Source organism: Wyeomyia smithii, chromosome 2 (assembly GCF_029784165.1).
Source record: "Wyeomyia smithii strain HCP4-BCI-WySm-NY-G18 chromosome 2, ASM2978416v1, whole genome shotgun sequence".
NCBI classification, from domain to species: Eukaryota; Metazoa; Arthropoda; class Insecta; order Diptera; family Culicidae; genus Wyeomyia; species Wyeomyia smithii.
Window position 1 is genome coordinate 209,173,549 of NC_073695.1, and position 23,485 is coordinate 209,197,033.

General features: G+C 41.7%; 4 protein-coding genes across 4 annotated transcripts; all 4 read right to left on the reverse strand.

The window, feature by feature from the left end:
• Window positions 1-4,734: 4,734 nt before the first annotated feature.
• Window positions 4,735-5,640, reverse strand: LOC129720376 (uncharacterized protein K02A2.6-like). The gene has a single exon (XM_055671839.1). It carries the CDS (start codon window positions 5,638-5,640, stop codon window positions 4,735-4,737), a length of 906 nt encoding a protein of 301 aa, XP_055527814.1.
• Window positions 5,641-8,999: 3,359 nt separating this feature from the next.
• On the reverse strand, window positions 9,000-11,120 carry LOC129720377 (uncharacterized protein K02A2.6-like). The gene has a single exon (XM_055671840.1). It carries the CDS (start codon window positions 11,118-11,120, stop codon window positions 9,000-9,002), a length of 2,121 nt encoding a protein of 706 aa, XP_055527815.1.
• A 12-nt stretch (window positions 11,121-11,132) lies between these two features.
• On the reverse strand, window positions 11,133-13,275 carry LOC129720378 (uncharacterized protein K02A2.6-like). Its single transcript, XM_055671841.1, has 3 exons — window positions 13,094-13,275; window positions 12,510-13,023; window positions 11,133-12,458 (listed from the first exon to the last, which is right to left on the reverse strand). The coding sequence occupies exons 1-3, from the start codon at window positions 13,273-13,275 to the stop codon at window positions 11,133-11,135; spliced, it is 2,022 nt and encodes a 673-aa protein (XP_055527816.1).
• Window positions 13,276-14,295: 1,020 nt separating this feature from the next.
• Window positions 14,296-17,207, reverse strand: LOC129721801 (sorting nexin-14-like). The gene is made up of 7 exons (XM_055674800.1): window positions 16,875-17,207; window positions 16,675-16,807; window positions 15,778-16,615; window positions 15,339-15,609; window positions 15,024-15,269; window positions 14,783-14,964; window positions 14,296-14,717 (listed from the first exon to the last, which is right to left on the reverse strand). The coding sequence occupies exons 1-7, from the start codon at window positions 16,985-16,987 to the stop codon at window positions 14,329-14,331; spliced, it is 2,172 nt and encodes a 723-aa protein (XP_055530775.1). The 5' UTR covers window positions 16,988-17,207; the 3' UTR covers window positions 14,296-14,328.
• Window positions 17,208-23,485: the final 6,278 nt, after the last annotated feature.

Sequence of the window (23,485 nt, forward strand, 5' to 3'; positions counted from 1 at the left end):
CCATCCCCCCTCGTAGCATTTGGTCACAAAACTTTAACCCCCTCCTGAAAAAAACATAGCGTTCGATTAACCCCCCCCCCCCCTCCACCTTCGGTTCTAAGAAAAACGTACAAAGTAGTAACTAAATACACAAAAAATACCTGAAAAAAACGTCCATGTCCAATTTAGTTTATTTATCACTCATACACTTGTGACAGCGTTTATTATGATGTTAACTTCGCTCTGGATTAATGTCTTTAGCTTCGAAAGGTTTGTGTTTTGGTACAAGAAGGAAAGATGTTCATACAACTTCGCGTGGTCTATGTCTGACACTAACACAAATTCGCAACAAAAACTAATCCCTGCACTTACCAGCTTTGAACGAGTATCTTGTAATTTTCACTACTAAAAGCCACAAAGAAACAACGATTGTTGCAATGTTTTAGTGTAGTAGTATGTGCAATGTTTTAGTGTAGTAGTATACATTTTTCCTGTAAAAAAAGCAATCTTTCAAAATAAATGCTACGTTCATTTTAATCCACCCCCCCCCCCCTCCCCCTTGGCACAGCTTGTCACAAAACGATGATATCCCCCCTCCCCCATGAATGCTACGTCATTTAAGTATGGTCCCTTATAGAAAGGATTGTTGCGCCAAGCCCCACGTTTGTCGCTTATATTTAGAATGAAATTTGTGATGAAATCTGTATCAAATAAACAGAAACCATTTTTTGAGTTTTCCTATGGGTTTATGTGGTTTCTGAAAATACGGCGCTCTTGAGTTAAATCTCGGAACCAAGGTAAAATATATATTTTTGCTGGTAATAAACAAAAGTTTTGTTTTTACGCAGGGGATACATAGCGCGTAAAAACGCATAAAAACTAGTGAATTCCGAGGTCCACATACAAAAATCCTTTGCTAAAGGTTTTTTAATCAATTCTGCTAATACGTTCGAAAAAGAATCAATAGCAGTGTTTTTTCCACCCGCGAATCGAGTTGAGAATTAAGAAAAAATATAAAAAGGTTAGGTCAAATCAGTGATTATTCAGTAATTGGATTAAGTAAACTCATCGGACCCTCTAAGCAAACGATTTGAAAATGGAAAACCACTAAAAACATGCCGCGTGAAAAAGTACTTTTTGGAAAATACGCGTAAGAAAATCGCGTAAATTTCGAAATCCGCGTAAATTTCGAAATCCACATAAAAAAAGCGCAGAAAACCTGCGTAAAAAAGACTTTAGTGTACTCGGAGAAAGATCGGATTACAGATGATAGATTTATTACTCTGTATCTTGAGGCACTTGAAAATTAACTAACGTGTTCTAAATAATGTCGAATTCGTTTTTACGGCAGGACTATCCCGTCCCGGACTACGCTTTGCAGCTGAAAAAAAAAACACTTTCCGAGCAGTTGCAATGGTGTGCGTAATACCAGAGGTAACTGTCACTTTTGTTTTGGTCATTATCGCCATTGTCTTTTATGGCATTTGTGCTACTGTACGAAAAATTTGCCAATTTACTGAAAAATGACAAAATAACAAAATAAAATAAATAAAATTCAACCTGATGTTTGACACGCGAAAAACGATAATCAAACCAAACCGATTTTGACACATCTTTTTTTTTATTTTGACACATACGTGTGAATGTGGTGGTGTCTTCAAAACTGCACTCTGTTTTTTGCGCGGACTGTCCGGGACAGAAAAAGGGTAGTCCGCCTGTCTGTCTGTCTGTCTGTCTGTCTGTCTGTCTGTCTGTCTGTCTGTCTGTCTGTCTGTCTGTCTGTCTGTCTGTCTGTCTGTCTGTCTGTCTGTCTGTCTGTCTGTCTGTCCTGTCTGTCTGTCCTGTCTGTCTGTCCTGTCTGTCTGTCCTGTCTGTCTGTCCTGTCTGTCTGTCCTGTCTGTCTGTCCTGTCTGTCTGTCCTGTCTGTCTGTCCTGTCTGTCTGTCCTGTCTGTCTGTCCTGTCTGTCTGTCTGTCTGTCTGTCTGTCTGTCTGTCTGTCTGTCTGTCTGTCTGTCTGTCTGTCTGTCTGTCTGTCTGTCTGTCTGTCTGTCTGTCTGTCTGTCTGTCTGTCTGTCTGTCTGTCTGTCTGTCTGTCTGTCTGTCTGTCTGTCTGTCTGTCTGTCTGTCTGTCTGTCTGTCTGTCTGTCTGTCTGTCTGTCTGTCTGTCTGTCTGTCTGTCTGTCTGTCTGTCTGTCTGTCTGTCTGTCTGTCTGTCTGTCTGTCTGTCTGTCTGTCTGTCTGTCTGTCTGTCTGTCTGTCTGTCTGTCTGTCTGTCTGTCTGTCTGTCTGTCTGTCTGTCTGTCTGTCTGTCTGTCTGTCTGTCTGTCTGTCTGTCTGTCTGTCTGTCTGTCTGTCTGTCTGTCTGTCTGTCTGTCTGTCTGTCTGTCTGTCTGTCTGTCTGTCTGTCTGTCTGTCTGTCTGTCTGTCTGTCTGTCTGTCTGTCTGTCTGTCTGTCTGTCTGTCTGTCTGTCTGTCTGTCTGTCTGTCTGTCTGTCTGTCTGTCTGTCTGTCTGTCTGTCTGTCTGTCTGTCTGTCTGTCTGTCTGTCTGTCTGTCTGTCTGTCTGTCTGTCTGTCTGTCTGTCTGTCTGTCTGTCTGTCTGTCTGTCTGTCTGTCTGTCTGTCTGTCTGTCTGTCTGTCTGTCTGTCTGTCTGTCTGTCTGTCTGTCTGTCTGTCTGTCTGTCTGTCTGTCTGTCTGTCTGTCTGTCTGTCTGTCTGTCTGTCTGTCTGTCTGTCTGTCTGTCTGTCTGTCTGTCTGTCTGTCTGTCTGTCTGTCTGTCTGTCTGTCTGTCTGTCTGTCTGTCTGTCTGTCTGTCTGTCTGTCTGTCTGTCTGTCTGTCTGTCTGTCTGTCTGTCTGTCTGTCTGTCTGTCTGTCTGTCTGTCTGTCTGTCTGTCTGTCTGTCTGTCTGTCTGTCTGTCTGTCTGTCTGTCTGTCTGCCACCGAAATGTTTACCTCTTGGGCAAGATGGACAGATGTTGTGTTAGCAAAATGGGCAGTCTGAGAAAACGACAATAGCATCATTTATTATTCTTTTTTCAGCATTCTTAGCATGCGATATGAGACCTGATGTCATTAACTCTCATATGAAACAAAAATAATCATTAAAAACATTGTTAAAAGCTGTAAATATACTACATGTAAATGATGTGAATGATTCCATCGGCTCAGCCGACGGTAAGCTTCAAACACGCGCTTTTTTGCGCAGCGCGTCGTCCCGTATAGAAAAGAAATTTGCTATAGTCTTTCATAGGTCTGTCTTACCAGCCCAGCCGGTCCGTTTCATATGCACGTTGTGAAATGGTGGTTTTTCGAGACTGTTTTTATTTTAGTGAAAACTAATATAAAATCACTCTAAAAAGGAAAAGTTCGCATTATTTTATGAAAAGCACTAGTCAGTGTCGAATGTTATGAATATCGTTTGTTGAAATGTTGTGTTTTGAGCAAAATAATGAATGATTTCCTTAGAATGACCGTCTTGTCCGTTGTTCCCCAATGTCATGCAGTATATCAGTGGGGCTTATTACGGGAGTCACTTCACGGTGAGAACGAAGTGAAAAAATCTCACGGTGGAAAAAGACGCGTGCAAATCAAATGGGCATCACTTTCACCGTGCCTATTACGGTTGTCACTTCACCGTGAAGTGACTCCCGTGATAAGCCCCAGTATCTTTAGAAAATATTTGTATTGGGGGAGGGGGGTGCAACCAGGCAATCCCCCACCGGGTACAGAAGACCCCAAGTATGATGACAGTTCTACAAGGTATGCTACATTTTTGTCTATCCACGCACACAAACAAATCTCGTTATGGAAAATTTCGCGTTTTGTATGGAATTCAGAACATTTTTGGAAATTTCTCGTTTTATGTTGTTTTATATCTGATTTTTTTGGTTGGAGAGTGAATCTCCAGTTGAAACACACTAGAAATTTATACTAATTTAGATTTAGTGTGAAAAATTGCGACAAAATGTCGAAATATATAAAAATGCTATATTTCTAATAGTTGGAGCATAATCTTAGTCATTGTCATAGCTCATGACTTTTGTTACTGTATGAAACATAAGCGACTCTATTTATAAGCGCTATTAGACTACAATAAAAAAACTAAAAGTGCAAAAAGGTTACCGGCAAATTGATGAAAAACAGCATATTTTACCTAAACCGCAGCATGTTTATGTATTCCTTACAAATAAAACATGTTTCAACATCATTTCTATAACTTTTCAGGGAAGTATGTTTTATAAGTTTAGTTTAAAATGCAAAATCATTTCAAATTTCATACAAAATTGGAAAAAGTTCATAACGATCACTAATACTAATGCATCGACGTGAATAGCATACCTTTTAGAACTGTCATCTATATATATATGGACTGAAGACCCACTCAATGCCACTGTGTAACTGAAACGTAATTTTATTTCTGACCTCTTCTTTTTTTGGAAAGATTCTTCAGACATGATGAGGACATGTTGCGAATATTCCAAAAATTTCGGGTATATTAGCGTTTTTAATGCGTTTTCTCTTGTTAGCAAAGGTACTTTTAAGTTTTTATAGGATAACTAGCTGTTATATCCAGCGTGATACACAAAGAAAACACGTGTTTACTCTTGGAACTTTCGTTTACTTCTGAGATCTTGTTCGGTGTATATATATCGGGGTGAATCCGAATATCACGGTTTATAAAGGCGAGGTGAATTGATACACTGAATCATAACAACTCTCCCCCTTTTTAATTAAAATTTACATTGCAAAAAAAATTAGAGATTCAGTCTACATGGTGGCTTCACTACCCTGTTCGAACGACGTACTGGTTGAACTGGCTCAACGTTCCCCATTCGTGCACCTTCCGATACTACAGCTTGCTGACCGCCGTTCGCCACGGGTTGAACAGGCGGGGGTGCTTGAGATTCTGATGTGAAGGATGTACCAACTACCGGTTGAACCTCGCAACTGCGGTTGTCGCCACTGGATGCTGTTGTTACAATAGGAGTCGCAAACTCTGGAGCCATCTCCTTCGAACCTGCTCTTGATGACGAATCCAAATTCGATCCAACGCCACACATGTGATCCACATGCCTTTCCCACAGCCTTCTGTCATCCAAGCGAATCGAATATCGCATTTTGCCCAGCTTTGAAACGACCTGTCCGAACTGCCACTTGTTTGCCGACAGAAAATCGCGGACACGCACTTTATCACCATCGAAGAACACTCGGTTAACGGGGTTAGCTGGTCTGCTCACTGAATTTGTAGGTAGCATTAGGTCCAATCGGGACTTAATCTGTCTCCCGAGCACCATAGAGGGTGATCGTCCGGTTGACGGATGAATCATCTTTCGGTATGTCATTAGAATATTGGCAATTTCGACATCTAGTTTCGATTTCGGACAACGTATTGCTTTGAGCTTCTGCTTAAACGTTTGTACGTACCTTTCGGCTTGACCGTTAGTCGCGGGGTGGTAAGGTGCACCCATCTTGTGTGTTATTCCGTTGAACTTCAAGAATCTTTGAAACGATTCCGCCGTAAACTGGGTTCCGTGATCACTCACGAACACGGCCGGAATTCCGAATCGGCCAAAAATCTCCCGACACATTCTCTCCGTATGCTCAGCTATGATTGATTTGCACACTCGAATCTCGGGCCATTTTGTATAAGCATCGACCATTATGAAGAAATAAGTATCCTGAAATGGTCCGGCAAAATCTGCATGCACCCTCTGGAACGGTTCAGTTGCTGGCTCCCAAGGGTGAGGTAAAACTTTCGTCGGCTCTGATCGAATGGATTGACACTCCGCACAGTTTGAGATCAGTTCCTCGATCTCCCGATCTATCCCCATCCACCAGCAGACACCTCGGGCAAGAGATTTGGTACGCGTTATACCGAAATGGGTAGAATGGAGCTCTGCAAGAACACGCTAACGAAGCTTAACCGGAACGTACACGCGAATTCCTCTCAACAAGCATCCATTTTGAATCGTAAATTCCGTTTGATCGATGCCAAACCGATCTTTCCCATCAACTGCTTGTCCATACCGCAGCCCTTGGAGCAACGTTTGAATATTTTTGTCCTCACTAGTAGCTTGCGACAACTGCTCTGCTGTCACTGGAAGGGTATCGATTTGGTTCATCTCTACCACGTCCGATTCCTCGATAATGTTTTCTGAACCACATAGCTTCACTGGGATTCTTGACATCGCATCGGCATTCGCGTGATCGGTAGACTTCCGGAACCGTATCTTGTAATCAAAAGATTGTAAATAAGTAGCATAATGCTGCATCCTCAATGCAGACATCACGGGAAGGCCCTTGTGTTCGCTAAAGATCTTCGTAACCGCATGATTGTCCGTAACCAGTATAAATCTCCGTCCGTACAAATATTGGAAGTACTTTTCGACACTGAATATAATTGCGTAAGCCTCCTTGTCTACTTGCATGTACTTTTGTTGTGTAGCATTAAGCGTCTGTGACGCGAATTGTATTGGGCGTTCGGAACCATCCGGATAGACATGACTTAGAACAGCCCCTACGCCGTAAGGTGAAGCATCTGTAGCCAGGAGTAGGGGTAACTCTGGCGAATAATGCACCAAGCATCTGTCCGACTGCATTTGTTGTTTGACCGTGTAAAACGAATGCTCACATTCTTTTGTCCATTTGAACTCGACCGTATCTTTGAGCAAATTGTTCAGCGGGTAAAGCATGGTACTCAAATTTTCGAAAAAGCGACCGTAGCAATTGATGAAGCCGACAAACGACCGCACCTAATCTTTTTTCTTTGGTCGCGGCATAAACTGAATGGCATCCATCTTTTTCTGTACCTTATTAATACCTTCTCGATCGATCAGATATCCGCAATATTCAATTTCGTTCGTCAAAAATTCGCACTTCGCTCTATTAACCCGAATGTTGTACAGATCCAGCCTACGCAAGCTTCTTCAAGCCGACTCAAATGAACCGCGTCATTGGGGCCCGTTATTTTAATATCATCCAAAAACACACTTACACCGTCAATTCCTTGTAAAATGATTTCAATCTGGCGTTGCCAAATCGCAGGAGCGGATGCGATACTGTACATAAGACGATTCGGTCGGTACAACCCACGGTGTGTATTTAACGTCAGTATCTCTCTATCTTCTGGGGCCACTTCAAGTTGGAGATACGCTTGTACCAGATCAATTTTAGAGAACTTATCACCTCCTGCCAACGACGCGAACAACTCATCTACTGTTGGCAGTGGATGCTGATCCTCTTTTAAGTTGGGAATGACCGTTTGTTAGTACCCCTTCAGTAACTAACTTATCTAACTCATTGTCAATCGCATTTTTAAAATTGAACGGAACTTTTCGAGCTCGCAAGAAAACCGGAGTTGCATTTGGTTTCAATGTAAGGCGCGCTTGCACTGAAGAAATCTTTCCAATCGAATCGTCGAGCACTCTTGTATACGTTGCGAAAAGCTCATTCAAGGCGTTGGAAATGTTGAGTGGATTAATCGCGTGAACTGTCCCTGAAGTTTGCAAAATAGAACTCCAGTCCACCGCTAATACTTTAAGCCACTCTCGGCCAAGCAGGGGATGTTTTCCCGAATTAACTACATACAAAGGCAAACGCTCTTTCGTTCCGTTACATTCCACGTCAGCATCCAACACTCCCTTGATTTGTATATCTGTGTTGCAGTAACTAACCAGATTCAAGTCACTGTTTCGCAATTTAATATTCCGGAAGTGTTTATCGTAGTATTGGGTATTAATTATGCTAACGGGACTACCTGTGTCGACTTCGAAGCGAAGACTCACACCGCAAACATTTACTGGCAACCACATTTTTGCATCTGATGGTCAAGAGTCAACCGTACATATTTCTCCCACTATAACGTCACCGCTACTGGCCTTTTTGGCATCACGACCTTCGCGTACGTCAATGTGACTGGCTTTCACCGTACTTAGTTTTGAACCCTGTCGGCTAGATTCACCTCTATTCGCAGCAGTTTTTTTCATGCACACTCGTTCTAGATGGCCTTTAATTTTTCAATAAGAACACACTGTGTTCAAATGCCGGCACTTTTTAGCTACGTGCGATTTGTCACCGCAACGGTAGCATTGTAAATCAGAAGCGGGTTTGCCACTAGACTGGCTTGATCCACCCACTTTCTTATTTTTAGCCTTACCTTGTTGGTTATGTAAAGCATGTACTTCCTGTTTGGCATAGGCTCCTTCTATTTCAGCTCCACCTTTGAGTGACAATTCCATACCTACTGCGACATCCCTTGCATCAGCCAGTGTCAACTGTCGTCGCTCTAGCAGTCGTGCTCGTATGTCGTTACTCTTCATTCCAAAAACGAGCTGATTTCTCAAAGCGATCTCTAAATAATTACCAAAATTGCATGTCACTGCAATTCTCCTCAGTGCAGTGAGGTATTCGTCGATGGTCTCATCCGGCGAGCTGGCTTCCTCTCGTTAGAATAATCTACTTTATTAATTGGAACCAAATTTAAGATCATTTTGATTATTGGTTTCAACTGGTTTTTAAAAGTAATTCTCTTTTATTTGATCTAAACTTAGAACTTTTTTTTTGTTCAGAAATGGTTTTAACCGGTTCGAGGAAAATTTATAATTCCTTTCATTTTAAATTTTTCTTGCCTTCGATGCATTTTTGGAATTTCAGATTTCTTTTTTCTTGACGTGTCACTTAAAGATCACTTTTTACTTTTCGACCTCTGCCGGATTTTAGGTAAGTTTTTATGCATAAGCTTCTGTTATCTTTTGTTACATCCGAATTACATTCAGGATAATTGAAAAGACTAACAAACTATTCCTAGGAGCTTCATTAAATATGAACTTGTTAGATTGGAAGGTAATTCAGGAATGAAATAGATTTTTCACATCCGCCCACTTGTCACCGCAGACGCGGTTACTTTGATGCTACCATTGGTTTGCTAGTGGTAACATCTCTCTCCTCTTATTTCCAGAACACCAGGTACGGCTCAAACCTTGAAGGCATTCTAATTAAGCGTTGTGGGCGGTTTTGGATTTCATTCCGATGTTGGGAGAACAGGTGTTACTGGTTGTTCTGGGTTTTTTGCTTCTACTTGTTGTTCATGACAATCATCTGGTTCATTTTCATGTCCAGCTGGTAACTCCGGGATGTCTTGTAGTATTGGGGTTTCGACTGGTGCCTCAACTGGATCTTTTTGAACGTCCGGAAGAACAGGTGGTGGTGCTGTCGTCTCATGTATGGTTGATGTTGGTACAGGATGGAGTCCAAACATGTCAACTAGAATGCTCAGTTCACTAGTTGAATCGGGCAGATTGCCATCTGCTTCACGGTGCTTGAGCTGGTTTGCATGCGATCGAATAAGCTTACGCCTTGTATGCTGAACTTCCAGCAACACGTTGTAGTTGACGTTACCAATAGCTTCGATAACTTCTCCTGCTGACCAGATCCACTTATTGGCAGTGTATACCTTGGCATAGACTTTGTCTCCAGTTTGAAACGAACGGGAAACTGTGCCATGTTTTCTGTTGAATTGCTCATTCTGTTTCTGGTTCACGGTGGCTGGCTGACGTTGTGTGGGTTTAAGTAGGCTGAGGATTGTCCGCATCTTCCGACCCAGCATCAGTTCTGTTGGCGATTTTCCTTGTAGTGTACGGCTTGGTGTTGAACGGTACGTCTGAAGGAATACTTGTAGCGTCTTGGCAATCTTCTCCCCCTCATTAATTTTCATCAGCGAACGTTTCAGCGTATCGACGAATCTTTCTGCTTGGCCGTTCGTTTGTGGGTGATACGGCGCTGTTCGTAAATGCTGGATTTCATGCTCCTTGCAGAATGCTGCAAAGTGATCCGAGGTAAACTGCGAACCGTTGTCTGATACTACAGTTTCTGGATCTCCAAATCGTGAAAACAGTTCATCCAGGAATTCAGTAACTGCTGGTGTGGTTGGAGATTGTACGATCTTTACTTCCGGCCATTTTGAATGCGCATCGACAACTACCAAGAAATATTGGTCGAAAAACGGCCCAGCGAAATCAATATGAATTCGTTCCCATGGTTTGGTTGGTTGCGGCCATGATTGCAGTGGAACCTTTGTTGGTTTCTTCGAGTGGGTGGCACAGTTGTTGCATTTCTTGACAAAATTTTCGATGGCGTGGTCGATTTTTGGCCAGAAAACATAACTGCGAGCGATAGCTTCCATCCTCTCGATTCCGGGATGACCTCGATGGAGTTGCTTCAGAATTCGTTGGCGAAAGTTAGACGGAATTACTAACCGATCCGACATCATTAAACAGCCTTTCAAAACAGCAACAGATTCACGGTAAGGATAGAATTGATGTACTGAATCGTCTTCGATGCTGCTTGCGGAGGAAGGCCAACCTTTCTGGTTGTACTGAATCACTAGCTGTAGGACTGGGCACTTCAGTGTAGCTTTCCGAATCATGTTGAATGTGACTGGTAACGAACTGACAGCTTCATTCAGTGAAACTTCGACGTCTTCCTCTAACTGGATAGTAGCGATGATGAAATCTTCATCCGATTTCGTATGACTGTCGATCAAGCGTGATAGTACATCCGCATAACCAAACTGGGTGGTGGAGATGTATTCGATTTCGAAGTCGTAGCACAGGAGAGTTAGCGCCCACTGTTGCAAGCGGTTTGCTGTATGCGGCGGAATACCCTTTTTCGAACCAAAGATTCGCATCAAGGGTTGGTTGTCGGTTTGCAGCGTGAATTTCCGGCCGAGGATCATGCGGTGGAACTTTGTGACTCCAAACACCAGCGCCAAACCTTCCTTTTCCACTTGGCTATATCCAACTTCAGCTTGAGTCAACGAACGAGATGCATGTGCGATTGCTTTCATGGAACCATCAGGAAACCGATGTAATGCGACTGCACCAATACCAGTCTTTGATGCGTCTGCCGCGATGATGATTTCCAGATTTGGGTCATAGTGCGTGAGCAGCAAGTCTGATTGTAGCATTTGCTTGATTTTTTCAAACGACAGTTGACATGTTGAGGACCAATGGAAACGGACGTCCTTCTTTAAGAGTGCATCTAATGGATGTCGAAGCTGATGCATTTGCAAAACAAACTTCGAGTAAAAGTTTACAGCGCCCAGAAAAGAACGAAGGCTGGTGACATCGGTTGGTGCAGGCATCTTGGAAATTGCTTAACTTTTGCTGGATCTGGGCGCAAGCCATTGGCGTCGACGATGTGCCCCAGATATGTGATTTGCCGTTGAAGAATGCTGCATTTCTCTTCCCGAAGATGGAACCCGTCTCTTGAAAAGTGCCGTAAGACGTCGATGATGCTCCAACTCAGTTCTGCTGTATACAATAATATCATCCAGGAATGATTCAATGCCATCGAGGTCAGCTATCATGCCGTTCATCAGCTGTTGGAAAGCTCCAGGGGCAGACTTTACACCTGGTGCCAATCTGTTGAAGCGGTAAAGTCCTCGATGGGTGTTGATTGTTAGCAGCTGCTTCGACTCGTCATCTACTTCAACTTGAAGGTACGCATCCAACAAGTCGATGATGCTGAAAAACTTGCAACCGTTGAGCTTGGTGAAAATATCATCCGGAACCGGTAACGGGTAATTGTTTGGCTCCAGAGCAGCGTTCAGTCCAGTGGAGTAGTCGGCGCAGATGCGTACTTTTCCGTTTGGCTTTTTCACAGTAAAGATTGGAGCGGCCCACTGAGAAAAATTCACCGGTGTGATTATTCCTAGTCGCTCCAGACGATCGATCTCGGCATCAACTTTCACTACAGATGTGAATGGAACTGGACGCTTCGGCTTGAACACGGGGCGTGCGTCTTGTTTAAGAAACAGCTTGACTCTCGTTTTCTTGCAAAGTCCGAGCGATTCCTTGAATACGTTCGGAAACGCCGCCTTGTACTGTTCAATCGGAGGTTGAATGGAGATGGAACGTACATGATTGCAGATCGCCGAAAGAGGATGTGACCACAGCTCGAAAAGTTCAATCCAGTCGAGACCGAACAAATTGAGATTTGGATGTGTGGTTACATAGCAGGTGCCATTTTTGATGATTTTTCCCAGAGTGATGGGGCAGCTTAGTTCTCCAATGAGATGCAAGGGTTTGCCAGACGCCGTTTTTGCCTGATTGGTGGTTGGTTGCAGCTTCGGTGATCCGAGGTTTTCCCATGTCTGTCTTGAAATGACGGTTATGTCGGATGCTGTGTCGAACTGCAGCCGAATCATTACTCCGCCGATTATGACATTCAGAAACTTCCTGCGGTCACTGCTCACCTGATTTACTGCAAAAACGCCGTTCACTGTGGACTTCTTCTTTTTTTTTTTGGTTCCTCCAACGTTGGGCTTCACAGAGTTGCAGTTGCAGTAACCTTCCTTGTGCCCTATTTTGTTGCAGGATTTACATGTATGATTCGCAAAAGAACATTCACGAACGTAGTGCATGCCACCGCACTGCCAGCATGGTGTCTTCGGAACGCTTGACAGCTTGTTATCCTTTGACTGTGGAACAGTTGGATTCTAAACTTGCTTTTTCTGTTTGATTGCACAGACTGATGCATTTATCGATGATTTCTGTTCTACCAAGGCGGTGTCATGTTTTAAATTCTGAACACGTTGACATTCGTTGATGAGTGTTTCCAATTTGCATTCACCTTCTCCTTCGGATTCTAGCTTGGCCAGTAGTCTGGTTCGAACGTCAGCTTCTTTAGGTGAACGCAGCCCACAGATGAAGATGAGAGACTTGAATTGATCGGCTGTGGTACGGTTCAACTCGAAATCCTCACATCGCTTGTTCACTGCCGCTGCATACGTTACGTAGTCCTCCTCAGTGCGTTTTGAAAGTTGGAAGCACTGGTACCGTTTGCTGAACAAGGTAGTCCTCATTCCAAACAGCTGCTTCAATTTTTTCACGGTATCCTCGAAAGAAAAATCCCGGGGATGCGTCGGCAAAACGAAATTTACGTACTTATCGTGCACGGTCACACTGAGGCTTCGTAGTAGGAGACGGACCTTAGCTGCATCGTCCAGCTTTGCGCCATCCTTGATAAAAAAGGTCTTCATATTTCTGGAACCATCGGTCGAACACATTGCCATTCTCGGGGTCGTAACAAAACTCACGGATATTGGACGCCAACGATTCGATGATGAATTCGGGGCTGCTCGATGGCCGGGCCGGTGCTTCTTGAATGTTGAAACGTTCCATCATGGCCATGAGACGAGCATTTTGTTCCGCCAACTGTTTGTTCTGCTTGAGAATAAGCTTAAGAATGCCTTGATTTTCAGCACCGCTTGAAGTTTTGTCCTCGCCAGATGACATTATTTCGAACTTGCAGGTTCCAAGGAGGTATAGGTTGGGTTCTTATATTCTCGTCGCCAAATTGTTACATCCGAATTACATTCAGGATAATTGAAAAGACTAACAAACTATTTCTAGGAGCTTTATTAAATATGAACTTGTTAGATTGGAAGGTAATTCAGGAATGAAATAGATTTTTCACATCTGCCCACTTGTCACCGCAGACGCGGTTACTTTGATGCTACCATTGGTTTGCTAGTGGTAACATCTTTCTTGCTACCATTTAGAAACGTAATGTTTTTGGGGTTTATTTGGGATAAATTTGTTAAGGCAGTTTTGGCTTTTTCCTGATGCTGCTAATTTCTTGGATGTTCCAGTTTTCCTGAGAACTTGTTAAACAGAAATTGAAAATATTTTTTTTACTAGGTTGTTTATAATGATTTCAGGGATTTCAGTCAGTTTGCTTGTCGACACGTTTTCATGTATTTTGATTTCGTAATTAAGCTTAGAAAATTTCAATTTGTTTACTAAAATATGCCTTTTTGTGAGTAATTTTTGGTTCTCCAGCTGCAAAGATAGATTCATTGGAATAAACGATCAATATAACAAAATTCATTCTTCGACAGGAAGTGGGTGATTTGTGAAGCAAGAATCTCTATCACCCCGGTACGACACCCAAGAAATCTTCGAATTTGATATTGAAAGTTTTCGAGCTAGGGTGGTTTGTATATTTGAATTGAATGAGTTTCAAATTTAAGATGGAACTATCAAATCACACATAAGGTTTTTCTACAGATGAGATAAAACAAGGGCTCTCACTAGGTTCTCACAGTCTCCTGGCCTAGTAAAAGTTAATTTTGCGATTAACACTCTAGTCACTGGGTGATAATAAAAATAAAGTTAGTCGCCAAATGACTGTGAAAATCGCCCCGATGAGTTGTGTGACTTGAGAATATGACCCCGAGGCACTGATGATAGATAAAATTAATAATTGCGCACAAACGGAAGTGATAATCACCACTGTAATGTAATCTTCTCATCTCATTCTCAGCACATCTGCATCGTTATTCAACTTTATTCTTTCCAAACAGCAGGACTTTCGAATTCCGGATACATCTCCCCCAGGATGATATCAAACAAGCAGTACGCCAGATGCTTATTCAAGGCGGGCGATTGTAATACGTCGGCCACAATCCCCAGACCGGATCGCAGCTCATCGAGGCGTTTTCGTGCATCCTGTTGCCGCCGGAGTAGCTCAGCCGGTGTCGGCTCCGGTAGCTTCTTGAGAAAAACAACCTCCCGAAGAAGATTGATAAGAACGGCCAGTCTGGTTTCCTTTAGTCCAGCTCGCAACAATCGAGCAATCGCGTTATGAATAAGCGTGTCAACGGTCCGCCGAGAAACACAGCAGAATGCTAACGCAAGTCGTACAATCATGAAGGGCGCATTAAGGATTTTTACCACTGAAATGAAAATATTTGAAGATACTGCATTTTCTTAGGCCAATTAAAAGTCGTAAGATACTCACGTATGTAAATTAAGCACTGAGAGGGACCACGCACGCTGTGCGACAGCAGGGTTGTGGTATGAGTATTCTTCGAACCCTTCTTCAGTTCGAATAAATCTCCGAAAACAAGACTTTGACCGGGAGTTTTGTGTTTCTTTTTCACTATCTCTTTGAACTGAATCACATCTTCTCCAATATCAGGACTGTAAAAAGAAAACAGACTGAAAACAACGACAACACCTGATCAAAGCTCAAAGTAAACCTTTGCTCAATTGAGTGCATGAAGGTAACCATAAAAGCGTCCAAACTTTGGCCCTTCTCTTTGCGCAGTTTTTGTGTCATCGAACTGTAAATGTTGTTACTAGGGATTGCCTGGGCATCATTCAGCGCATCCCAAACGGTCGGCGCTTCGGTTGCCTCAATCGGGGCTCCATCCACTGCTCCCCTGATGACTTCTTTGAATTTGGAGCTTAGCTTCGTACCCCCGCCACCCGCAGTATCATTCGATCTGCATCGAAAAGAGAGAAGGAAAAGCTGAATAGTGATAATCAAACTTTTAGTTCTGCAAGTTGTTTACTTCTTGTCCGAATTGTCCCTAATTTCCCGCGTACCGTAAACAAGTTCAAAGTATTCCGAAGTTTTACTGAAATGTGTGCGCCACTTTGCTTCTAGTTTTTCCTTTACCCGCTCGTGGGCTTCGTTCAGCGTGGTGGCAACAGACGTCTCTCGTTCAGATTTCATCATGCTTTGGTACATCTGCAGAAGCTTCTCTGACTGCTGGTGCAGCGAGGACAGTTTGGTCGGATCGGTTGTGATGTGTGGATCCTCAAGTTCTTTGTTTAGAATGTCTAAATAAATTATGCAGTAGCGATTAGAGGAAATATTAATAACATTAATAAGTTAATTTTGTTCACGATATGTTTCGAAGATATTATTTATTTCAACTAATCAGAAAGTGGCCCATTTACATTTATATTCGAAGTCAGACAACAACGAATAATGAAAGAAATACTTACCGACATCTAAATAGAAACGCAGCCATTCTACAGCTCCCTCTTTAATTAAAAACTGCATGAAATAGTAGAGCTTATTTTGATCATTTAAAATATCCTCATCTCCGGGGATTTCTTCGACATCGCAGTTCACCTTTTCACGACTGCGTTCTATGAAATCTTTCAAAATTTCAACTTTCGCCGTATTCTGCTTGGTAACTTTCCGAAGCTCTTTTGATCGCTTATCGGTGGCTGCGATGATCAGCAAATTGAATAAATTCGGATCAGAAATCACATCCAGCAATGGCAACAGTACCCAGAACGTCAGCAGCTCTTTGATTAAATTAAAAAATATTTTACAGCCTGCATTTTCCGGTGTAAACAGGCGTGGTATCATAACTTTAGCGACTCCTCGCAGGTAGTTGAGCTCAGCTTGGCGGTTTAGTACTGCCGGATGAATTGGATACTCATCAATGAGAAAAGTTTTGGCTAATCGATCCATCGGAACGCCATCTACTATCAACATTTTAGCGATAATCTCATAGTGTATAAAAAATGTTGGCAACAGGCGGTTACTAATTACGGTTGGGGCATCCAACTGTTTTGCACGGAGTAGCAACCTGCAAAGGGCATCTCGCATGTTAGTCTTAATGTTGAGGACAAATTCTTCGTCCGGTGCTATCTGCGAGTACCAACTGCTAATGAAATTATCTATGATGTGTGAGAAAAAACGGTCAATGCTTTCGTCTAGCGTTGGATCGATGAGAAATCCTCTCCATGGCTCATGGACCAACGCATTGCGATTGTGACGAGGACATTTTTCATGCCCACACACGTCGCATGGCAAAGCGGCATGCTGATCCTACCAATAAAAACATGACATCAATGAATACCTCCTTTCATAAGAGAACCTATCCTCACGTAATCTTTGTAACCAAAGAAGTCCTTCACTTTCTGTAGATAGCGACTGACTCGGTCCTTGTGGTTCAACGTGAATACTGCCACAACACAGCCATTGATGAAGAACAGAAAGATTGTGAAGCCTAGCAGAGAGCTGCAAAGATAAAAATCAATAAATCCAAGATGACCGACCGATGTGGTCTGTTTCTATTTTATTTTACCTCACATAGCATCCGACGACAACGGACAGTGCCAAGATTACCAGGGCTACGATTCTGGCCACATCATCTCGATAGAATTTGAACAGAACTTCTTTTACTTGGTACAATAACATACTGAAAGTTAAATTTTCCTATATCTTATCTAATTTCTTAGCATTAATCACTTAATTTATTTCTCACTGTCCTTTAAACACGTTTAGATCATTTACATTTAATTTACAGTAGTAAACATTAGCACATTATGGAAAATATGTCACGATAGCAGAATGCATTTTATTTGTTTACCTTCTACCTGGCCCTGCGCTGCAGCTGCACTTTGTAGAGATGGGCGATACTTGTATCGATACCAGCGGTATCGATACCTGGAAACGAAGTATCGAGTATTTCGGCATCGATTCTCGTTGCTAGCGTTGAGTAGTGGTATCGATACTTTGCCAACGATACTTTGAAACGATACCGATACCACCGATGCCTTATATTGGGGATGGACAATACCAGTATCGATACCAGCGGTATCGATACTTCGGCCAAAAGCATCGAGTATTTTGGCATCGATACTTTGTATACCGATATTTCTATACCGTATTGCGCACTTCCCACCAAAATGGACTGCACAGTTTGAAAGTGCAACAACAAAGAAGTGTGCATCAAAGTGCTCATTGACACTTATGAATTCGTTTTCGCGCAGGTCTACACTGTTCCCGGAGTTACAGGGTAAAAAGTGTAACACGAGTGTAGCTACACCGCAAAAACGAATTTACCATCACTCACCATACTTTTTGATAACTTGCTTTCATTTGTGTGCGGCAGTGCTGCCAAAATACATTATTTAAAAAAAAATTACAAAAATATTGGAAATTTAAAAAAAATTGTTCGTGGTTGTAATAATTTATTCATGTACGGCCATCTAATAAATGTTACGCAATACATTCAATAAATTCCACTTTTGATTGAACACTTAAAAAATTAGTAAGAGTTTGATTCAATCAGATTCCGAAGGAAGTATATTAGTGTTACTCAATCTTTTCTGGCAACAACAATGCACGGATTCAACTGTGCTTGGAGAAGTGAGCTGAAAATCCAGTAGTCAAAGCAATAAGCAATATTTATACCGTATTTATTTCTATACCGTATCGTTTTGTGCAAAAGTATTCGAGTACTCAGGTATCGATACTTCAGACAGTATCGCCCATCCCTAGCACTTTGTGACGTTTGTGACAATCATTTCTGAATCATTGCTGCACTACACCGAAAAGAATATCGAATACCAAACCGGCGCCAAGCTACGCACAAAAAAACCGTTTCGAGCCCGAAAAGCCGAGACACGAACCAGCATTTTTATTAAGCTTCATCTGGCAGATAGGCACTAAGAACCGATTTAAGCACCAAGAATCGGTTGAAGAGAAAAACCGATACGCGAACCAAAATATATTTTCGAAAGCGCCATCTGTTGGAAAATAGAGAAATGGAACTTACTTGAAATAATTTTGTAGAAAAACAACATTTTTAATAAAAAAAAATAATATAATAACGTAATTACTCAATTAACCGACACTCTAGAACATCAAGAACAATTAACCCTCTAGTGCCCAATGCCGCCATTTGGCGGGCTTCAGTCGAAGTTCCGAAAAGCTTCAATGAATACTTAAAAAGTGTTTATAATGGGTTATAGTGATTTTACCGAAGTCCGTTGAGAAACTAATTTGGGCACTAGAGGGTTAAAAAACGGCTCTTTCTATTTGGCAATGCACAAAAACCAAGTTGAATTGAAAGCTGGTATACGAACCGAAATTTTTGTGCATCGAAAGTAACCGCACAGACAAACAGACGTGCCATTCAATGTCAATTTCATCGACCTGAAAAATAACGATTACTTTGAAATTTTGCTTAGTGGGCAATAATGCCGCTAGTGTCGCTATAAGCAAGCGTGCACATTCATTATCAAAGACAAAAACCGTCAGTAATGTCGCTGGTATTGATTTAAGCAAGCTTGCACACCCACTAGCACAGACAAAAACCGTTTGACGAAAATAAGTTAGTAGGCAATAAGCTCACACGGTGGCGCATAAGTGTAAAATTTCGGATAAGGACGAAGATTTTTCAGGATTTTTCTTCGAAGAGGCACGTCGGTTTGTCTGTGGTGTCAGTATGAACTACAGGAACTGAATTTGGGCACAAAATTATTCTAATAAAAAGTAATTTAAAAAAAATAATATAAATCATGTAAAAATACATCAACGTCACCAAATTAGATATGATATGAACAAAGCCGAGCTATGGAAATTAAATCATGTCTTATTTTTACCGCAAAACTTAGAAAACTTATTTAAAACTTCAATATAAAACATGGAAAATTACATCAACGCCACTATGTCAGATACGTTCCATAGACCCTACCTCGTCACCATGCGAAATGGTTTCCTCCACTGGCGTGGCGTGAGGGGGGCGGAGGGGGCTGTCCTCCCTGGGTGTCACCCCCTAGAGATTAATTATCATTTAGGTGGAGGTCGAGCTGAAATTCTCGAAAGTTTATAAATTTTTCGAAAATGGGTAGATTTAGTGCATTTGAAAACGAGTGGGATAACTCTCGCCATTTTTGATAACAAGATGATTTAACTGCAATTTGGTGGGGGTGACACCCAGAGGGACAGGGGTGGCACCCAAACTTTCCGCCCCGGGTGTCATCCGGTCACGCTACGCCACTGGTTTCCTTCAAAACAGGGTCAGAGCAGAGCAGACCGATTCCATCGAAAAAAACGGATCACCGGCCAATTTTTTGGTGCTTGAAAATTTTCATATGAAACATGGAAAAACACATCAACGCCACTATATTAGATACGTTCCATACTGCCGCTCTTGGCATATTCGTCCCATATCTATTTTTGATGATTTTGACTTTTCTGTGGGAATCTGTTTAAAATAATGTCAAGCTTTAAAAACAAATGATAAAATAGTAAACTTCGTTCATGAAATATGAAAAATCAAAATCCGTTTGTATGTCCCATATCGAAAATATTGGCATAACAGTCACGTTCACGGGGGGCTAACTGATGTCCTAAAGTGTCCTTTTTTGAACCATACTATGCAATGGAAATGCTTATTATTCTGAATTAAACTCTAATCACAGACTAGCAGACGTAACACTGGAACCTAGCTTCATCGCCACAAAAAACGTTCATTTAAAATTTTCAATCGATTAACAGGCATCATGCGAAAACGCAGTCTGGTGCGCTGTCATGCAATCTCATACATATTTTATAGTTCCCCATTTGACACATGCAGTAACGCTGGCGCAGATATCAAAATACATGACGCAGCGCGAACACGACAGCAAATGGTGCTAGTGTTACTAACGTAAAGCAGAGTCTATGGTATATAGAGTCGCGCGAAGAGAAAATCTATCGTTTCGGCAACACAGTTTTTGTGCCGTTTGTTGCCAAGAACTATACAGTTCTGTTATTCACCATGCATAAGCGAATATTATTTTTTGAAATTCTTCACAAGGTACACAGTTTTGAAAGATTACACCGGTGATGTTTTGTTAAATTTAAGTGAACCAGTGTACAGGTTTAATGTTGGATTAAAATGTGTAAGTAATACTTCGGAAAAACACATATTCTTTATTACGCTCAATTACAACACTTTGCATCCACTCCTAACATTATCACCTTGTTTATTTACATTGCTCGATTGGTACCCTCGTTTGACACTGATTTGGTTCCTCTGGTTTCATCTTTGCGGGACTCTTAAACATAGACTCTGACGTAAAGTACTGATATCATCCAAACGATGATTTTATTGGAAATTTGTTCGACGTGTTATGTCTGTTAGTCTGTGCTCTAATCATACTCATTTTACACAATAAATATAATAATTTACTTGCATGTCGCGCTATTTGCATATTACTTACTCGTTTTATCACATATGTTTGAAACTTCTCCCTTCTCTTTATAATGTGTACGTTTTTACATTTTTCTTATAAACCATCTCCCCGCGGAGAAATCAGTTTTTACCTCGAAAAAAGACCCACAAACACTCATTACTCTCCAATTGTGATGCATATTGAAGATCGATCTGTTCTCTAACCCTATTTACCTAATAGTTTCTTCGTTCATAGTTTCAAGTATAGTTGATGAATTGTTATTAAAGTTTAGATGTCTGGTGATACAATATGGCATCACTCGCGGGGAAAGGGATAATAAACAGGGCCGGATTTAGACGGTGAGGGGCAAATTTGTTTGTGAGGTCCTCTTTTCTAAAAACATTTAGAGGGTAACGTTCTGAAAGGTGACAAGCAAAAAAAAAAAGGTCGCCCAAGGACTAGGGGGGCTCTTTGAATCGGGAGGCCCGGGGCATTTGCCCCCTTTGCCCCCCCTCAAACCCGGGCCTGGTAATAAATAATTAATAATTATGACAAAAAATGGGAAAAGTAGGGTATCGGACTATTTCAGTAGAAGTTTTCTTCGACGGGTTGTGCATTAGAATGCTGTAGAAAACCTGCCGGAGAGAACTGCTGCCGAAGTTATCGGATACCCCGAAACAACACTTTTCGTTTGGAGACGGTTATGCGAATATTTAGCTAATTAGATCGAAAATTATTCGCATGTCAGTCACATTGCTGTTATGTTAATAGAAAAATATAATTTATGTCATTTTTTTAAGTCAATTGACTTTAACATACTTAATTTAACCAATTGTTAACATTTTCTCACTAGGACAAGCTATGCGGACACGAAGTAACCGAAAATTGCTCAAATAAATCAATCGACGTTTTCTCCATTTGAGTATTTTTGCTATGGGACCGACATGCAAAGAGCGGCAGTATAGACCTTAACCCATCACCATACTAAATGGTAGTTTGGGAGTTTTGGAACTTTCAATATGAACCATTTAATACCGCCATACATGCAAAAACTAAGTCAACTAAGCCAAAAGCTTACTCAAAAGAGAAGTACATCAATATTGAACCGTTCTGCGGTTACCGGTTAAACAGCATGATCAGAGCCAGATAACTTTCGGATAGGGTTTTTGCAGAAAATTTACTTAGAGAAATATAACTTTTTTTGTTCTTTTTATTTTATATCGTAAATTTTTCGCTTGTTTCATTGCTGTTCCTCCGTCTGAAGCTGGTTTTCCTACTGCTCTTCTTCAAGCTGTTGTTGTTGCAGTTGCTGTTGCAGTTACTGTTGCTGTTGCCGCAGTCGTTGTTGTTGCATCCGCTGTTGTAGTTTCTGCAGCCGCTGTTGTTTTTGAATTTGTTTTTGGAGCTGCATCTGTTGTTGTTGCAGCTGTGTCATAGCATCATACCAGGGTTGCGGTTGTGGTAGCCAATTCATCTGTGGCCATTTCGTTCGTGGCCACGAAGCACCACCATGTCTTGGTGGTGCTGGCAACCGCTGCCGCCATGGCGCTGCTGACGAAGTGAAGCGAAATTGTAAACCAAAACCATTGTAATAAAATGCTGAAACGTGATAGAAGGTACCAAATCTCACTGGAATGAACCGCAGTAGTTATACGGCAGAAAACGGCGGTTTTTATGAAAAGCGATAGACTGTCCTAGTAGATGGGTTAAGGTTTTTCACTGGTTCGGGGTTTCGTGTAGTTTCGCTGTAGTTTCGCTGTATTTTTTGGTATTATTTTACTGGGGCGGCTGGCTTCGAAACCAGCCCGGAAAGCTCCCGAATCCACTCTGGTCAATTTTAGTTCTGCGAGACTGGATTGGGCCAGTGATGAAAATTAACCCTCTGCCGTTCTTTTTTTGCGAGGTCGAGTACCGCGGATAAAGGTACCAGGTGGCAGCGTAGGCAAAGTATCTGACGCATTTAGCGGAGTAGAGCAGGGCATTTAAGGTCAGCGGACAGCTTCCCTTCCCGTAACGGGATAAAAAAGAACCTCCCCTTGGAAGGTCTCAGGCTGGGCAATCACATCTCGGCGGGTGGTCTCTCTTAGGAGAGTGGCGCATTTAAGCCACCCGCTTATCATCGGGGAGCGATTCGGCCGACCAGTTACAACATGAAGCAAAATTAGCTTAGATGTCTGTTATCTGTGATTCAACTTAGGTTTCGTGCGTTGCAAAATAAAAACAGCAGTTTTCAAATGTTTGTGATGTTTTCATGTGCGTTACTTTATTTATTTTTTTATTTTTAACCCTTTATAAGGCAGTGGCAACTATATTGCCACCAACAACTTTCGTTTTTTTCTGCTTGATAATTGGGTCCCAAAGCTATACCAGTTTTTATATATCATTTGAAAAAGCCGCGTTTTCTGAACAAAACGTGATTTTCAAAAAATGTTTATCGTGTTCCTTTGATTTTTAAATAAAGAATAAAAAAACTGCTCGAAAGGTCTAAGATGACGTTTCACCCATGTACAGTATATGAGAGAACTGTCATTTAAGGCATTTCGAGCAGTTTTTCACTCTTCATTTAAAAATCGAAGGAAAACGATAAACATTTTTTTAAAATCACGTTTAGCTCAGAAAATTGCACTCTCCTAGCTGATATACAAAAATCAGAAAACCGTTTAAAACTTTAGGACCCCATTGCGAGCTATGATCACAGAGAACAGACATTCATGTTCAAATAAAGAAATTTGAAAATCGTGTGTAAAAA

Excerpts from the sequence above, each read along its gene's own strand:
- LOC129720378 (XM_055671841.1), bottom strand. The coding sequence starts at position 13,275 with ATGTCATCTGGCGAGGACAAAACTTCAAGCGGTGCTGAAAATCAAGGC. Across the intron at positions 13,024-13,093 it reads CCCGAATTCATCATCGAATC|AAATATGAAGACCTTTTTTA; the intron begins GTTGGCGTCCAA and ends CGATGGTTCCAG. Across the intron at positions 12,459-12,509 it reads AATCATCGATAAATGCATCA|TCAAAGGATAACAAGCTGTC; the intron begins GTCTGTGCAATC and ends ACTGTTCCACAG.
- LOC129720377 (XM_055671840.1), bottom strand. The coding sequence starts at position 11,120 with ATGCCTGCACCAACCGATGTCACCAGCCTTCGTTCTTTTCTGGGCGCT.
- LOC129721801 (XM_055674800.1), bottom strand. The coding sequence starts at position 16,987 with ATGTTATTGTACCAAGTAAAAGAAGTTCTGTTCAAATTCTATCGAGAT. Across the intron at positions 16,808-16,874 it reads GTCGTCGGATGCTATGTGAG|CTCTCTGCTAGGCTTCACAA; the intron begins GTAAAATAAAAT and ends TTATCTTTGCAG. Across the intron at positions 15,270-15,338 it reads AGGGACAATTCGGACAAGAA|ATCGAATGATACTGCGGGTG; the intron begins GTAAACAACTTG and ends TTTTCGATGCAG.
- LOC129720376 (XM_055671839.1), bottom strand. The coding sequence starts at position 5,640 with ATGGTCGATGCTTATACAAAATGGCCCGAGATTCGAGTGTGCAAATCA.